Raw genomic sequence first — 3,936 nt, forward strand, 5'->3', positions numbered from 1 at the left:
GCGCGACTGTGTACGGGCCCGGTGCGCGTGATGATGGGGCCCGGTACCGGCGGACTCAACATGTTTCCTCGACTGATTTATGATCTTTTGCAGTGACGCGGTATGATATGAGTCTAATGGCTCTGTATTATTTAACATCGATGAAAGAATCCACTGTTGGCTTTGTAGTTGACGTGGAGATGCGATGCACATATTGTTTGGGATGTGGGTGAGTAACATTCGCAATGACCGACAAAAGAATTACTTTTCAAAGTGGGGAAAGAAAAAGGAAAATTATACAATTTATAAAATATATTAAAATAATATAATTGTAATAATATAGATGTGTGAGGTTATTCACAGGGTGTCGCTTAAATAACAGGCTATACATATTTTGCGCAGTTGTTATTTTGCTGAATAAACTGGCCGGACTGATTGGATTGCTACATTTTAGCATGCAGGATCATTCATGTGACTGTTTCTTAAAGTTAATTATATTAATATCTAAACAAAGATGACATAATTCGCAAAAATTGCAATATGGCAAATCGTAAAATGTAGGCAATCTTGCGTCAAATGTAAAGAGAGGAAATTACATGTAATTATTAAATTGACATACAATCATTAAATTGTATATATATATATATATATATATATATATATATATATAAAGACAAAGATCGACACTGAAAAAAGAATCAAAACAATAGGTGTTTTATTATGGCTGTTCACAGTAAACTTAAGCAATATTTTAAGCAGTTTTAATGAATAATTAACGTGTTTGTGTGCCTATAACACTAATAACCAATTGGCTTAAACACGACGCTGTAACGATTTATGGTCACTTGTTAACATTGCGTCTTTTACTCCAACACAAACGTGTTGGGTCTTTCAAGGTTCACAGATATATACATGATTTATTTATTCTCATTAGTAACAGTTCCAGTTTATTCGCAGGTAAACTCGCCAATCTTACAGTCGCATCGCCCTACTTAACAGCTGCGCGCGAGGTGAGCGCGCGAGTGATCAGACGCGCCGCATGAGGGCAGCGTTGGGTGAGTTTTCATGAACCCAGCGTCACGCGCAGCGCATCACCTCAGCCTGCAGTGTGGAACATTCAAAAGTCACTCATAACTAAATCATACACCTGATGGGTCGTCCTCGTTCACAGAAAACACCGTCATCGGCAACAACGACTTTGAAAATCTCCATGATGTTTTAATAATATTTTGTTCTAATAAACAGATAAGCACTACTTTTTTTTTTCTTTTTTTTTTTTGGTTGGGTTGGGGGGGGGGGTCTTGTAAATTACTTGTTGAGTTGAGATGACTAAAACATGTTTGTTTGATTTCGACGCAATGGATAAAAGCTTTAGGCTACTATTATTGGTGTTTAATGTCAATTGTGTTGCGTATTGCGACCTCCTGTTATTAATCTGTTTCAAATAAAACAGCCATGATCCATCTCAAGGTTTTGTCTTCATTTTAAAGGTTCAATAAAACTATTTCGGTTTCCATAAGAATATGACATATCGTATTAGAATATTACAGTACGTGTTGTTCTTGTTCTTTAGTAGCCTACACAAGCACCGGCTCCTCGTTAGACGCGCACATCCAATCAGTCAATACACGAAATACCACTCTCCCTTTCTTCATCCCGTCAGCTGACAACACACAAACAACGATCATTATGCTAATTCCACAGATCTGACTGGTCGGCAGCCCCCTCTGACGTCACGCGCGCGCAGACTATAACAGCGCAGAGCGGTCTGGCGTCCTGCTACAGTCTGAATACTCAGGAGTGAGTGCGAGCTGAACTCTCTGCGGTGCAGAGCTGGAAAAACACAGCACACATCCACCTCAACGCTGCTTCGCTGGCTTAAGGACATACTTTGGAGTATCCGGGATCGGGACGGGAGCCCTTCTCCGGTACTCATTTGTGTCTTTTATTTATGTTTTGAGTTGAAGTGCGGCGACGGGACGCGAGAGAGAAACTTGACTTTTCCTCCAGTCCTGCGAGTAGACTCCAAAGACTGCAGCTGTCGAGGTCTGTTCGTCCATATGAGGCAAATGTCTTTTGCAGTGCATTAGTCCTGAAAGTTTTTTTCTTCTTCTTCCACTGTTTGGACATTCCGAGTGACACTGAATGCTCCAGAGCTCGAGCGCGTCGCGTTCGGAGACCCATCCAGAATATATTGCATGCGCAAAGAGGGGGGAGAAAGGCAAAAGTCGGGTTTTGCGACGTTGGTAAACACTTTGCTGAAGAACAGGGACACAATGAGCGCAGATCTCGCCATGGGGCCCGAGCTGCCCACCAGCCCGCTGGCGTTGGAATATGTCAATGACTTTGATTTAATGAAATTCGAGGTGAAGAAAGAGGCCATGGCGGGGCTCGACCGCTCCAATATACGGCAGTGCAATCGCCTCCAGCCGCAGGGCTCCGTGTCCTCCACTCCGATCAGCACCCCGTGCAGCTCCGTGCCGTCCTCCCCGAGCTTCAGCCCCACGGAACAGAAGAACCATCTGGAGGAGCTGTACTGGATGCCCAACAGCGCGTACCCGCAGCAGATCGACCCGCAGACGTTAAGCCTTACGCCCGAAGACGCGGTGGAGGCTTTGATCGGTGCCACGGCCCACGGGCACCCTCCGCCCCCTCATGTGCAGCAGCAGCAGCAGCTGCAAGCAGGAGGCTTTGACGGATACAGGGGCGCGCATCACCACCACCACGGCCACGCGCAGCAGCAGCAGCAGCCGCAGCACCATCACCAATACGGCGCGATCCCCCATCACCCCGACGACCTGCCAGTTCACCCCGGCGCGCACGGCCACAACCACCATCACCACCACCACCACCACAGTCAGGACCCCGACAGCCCTTCTCCTACCTCGCCCGGGTCCCACCAGCAGCTCCACCACCGTCACCACCACCATCACCACCCGCACGGCCACCCGGGCCAGGGTCACCACGGCGTGGGGGGCGGCCTGAACGTGGAGGACCGCTTCTCCGACGACCAGCTGGTGTCCATGTCCGTACGGGAGCTCAACCGACACCTGCGGGGCTTCACCAAGGACGAGGTGATCCGCCTGAAGCAGAAACGCCGGACCCTCAAGAACCGGGGCTACGCGCAGTCGTGCCGCTTCAAGCGCGTGCAGCAAAAGCACGTGCTGGAGAACGAGAAGACCCAGCTCATCAACCAGGTAGAGCAGCTCAAGCAAGAGATCAACCGGCTGGCCCGAGAGAGAGACGCCTACAAACTCAAGTGCGAGAAACTGACCGGAGCGAACGGGTTCCGCGAGGCAGGATCCACGAGCGACAACCCGTCCTCTCCAGAGTTCTTCATGTGAGTGCAGTGCGCTTCTTATGCCTGAGACCGAGACATTATACGCTCATTCAGATATTAAATAATAATAATAATCGCATATGTAATCATCGCCACCGACCTCGGCAACTAAGAACATGTTAGAATGTCTTCTGGGAAATGTAGATTAGTTGCTTGTAGTACTTTTACCCATTTCGTAGAGATCTCACGACAAAAGAAAAGCGAAGAACTGGCTTTTGTATTTAGGATGATAAGACCTTCTTTCCACCTGGTTTGTCCTCGGTTGTTCACCAAAAAAGAAAAAGGAAAAAAAAAAAGAAGTCATGTGCTAAGCGAAAAAAAAAGAGAGAAAAACTTTGGACTTGTTTTTCCCACTTGGCCACAATATGCAAAACCTCCCTTACTCTGAGTGAGGCGACAGGGGAACTTTATGCAACATCTCATTGGTTTATTGCCTGCTTGGTTATATATAGATCTATATATTAAAAAGAAAAGGAAAAACGACAAAAACAAACACATAAATCTGCATTAAGATATTAATCCTGCATGCTGGACATGTATGGTAATAATTTCTATTTTATACACTTTCTTTCTTTCTTTCTTTCTTTCTTTCTTTCTTTCTTTCTTTCTTTCTTTCT

The 3,936-nt window shown here is 46.2% G+C and overlaps 1 protein-coding gene across 1 annotated transcript; it reads left to right on the forward strand.

Annotated features, from left to right (window-relative positions):
* The first annotated feature begins 1,978 nt into the window (after positions 1-1,978).
* On the forward strand, positions 1,979-3,462 carry mafba (MAF bZIP transcription factor Ba). Its single transcript, XM_079802565.1, is given in 2 exon segments — positions 1,979-2,169; positions 2,172-3,462. Coding segments are annotated over 2 exon segments (1,197 nt in total). The 5' UTR covers positions 1,979-2,124; the 3' UTR covers positions 3,324-3,462.
* Positions 3,463-3,936: the final 474 nt, after the last annotated feature.

The sequence above is a fragment of the Gobio gobio genome, assembly GCF_949357685.1.
Source record: "Gobio gobio genome assembly, chromosome: 21".
NCBI lineage: Eukaryota > Metazoa > Chordata > Actinopteri > Cypriniformes > Gobionidae > Gobio > Gobio gobio.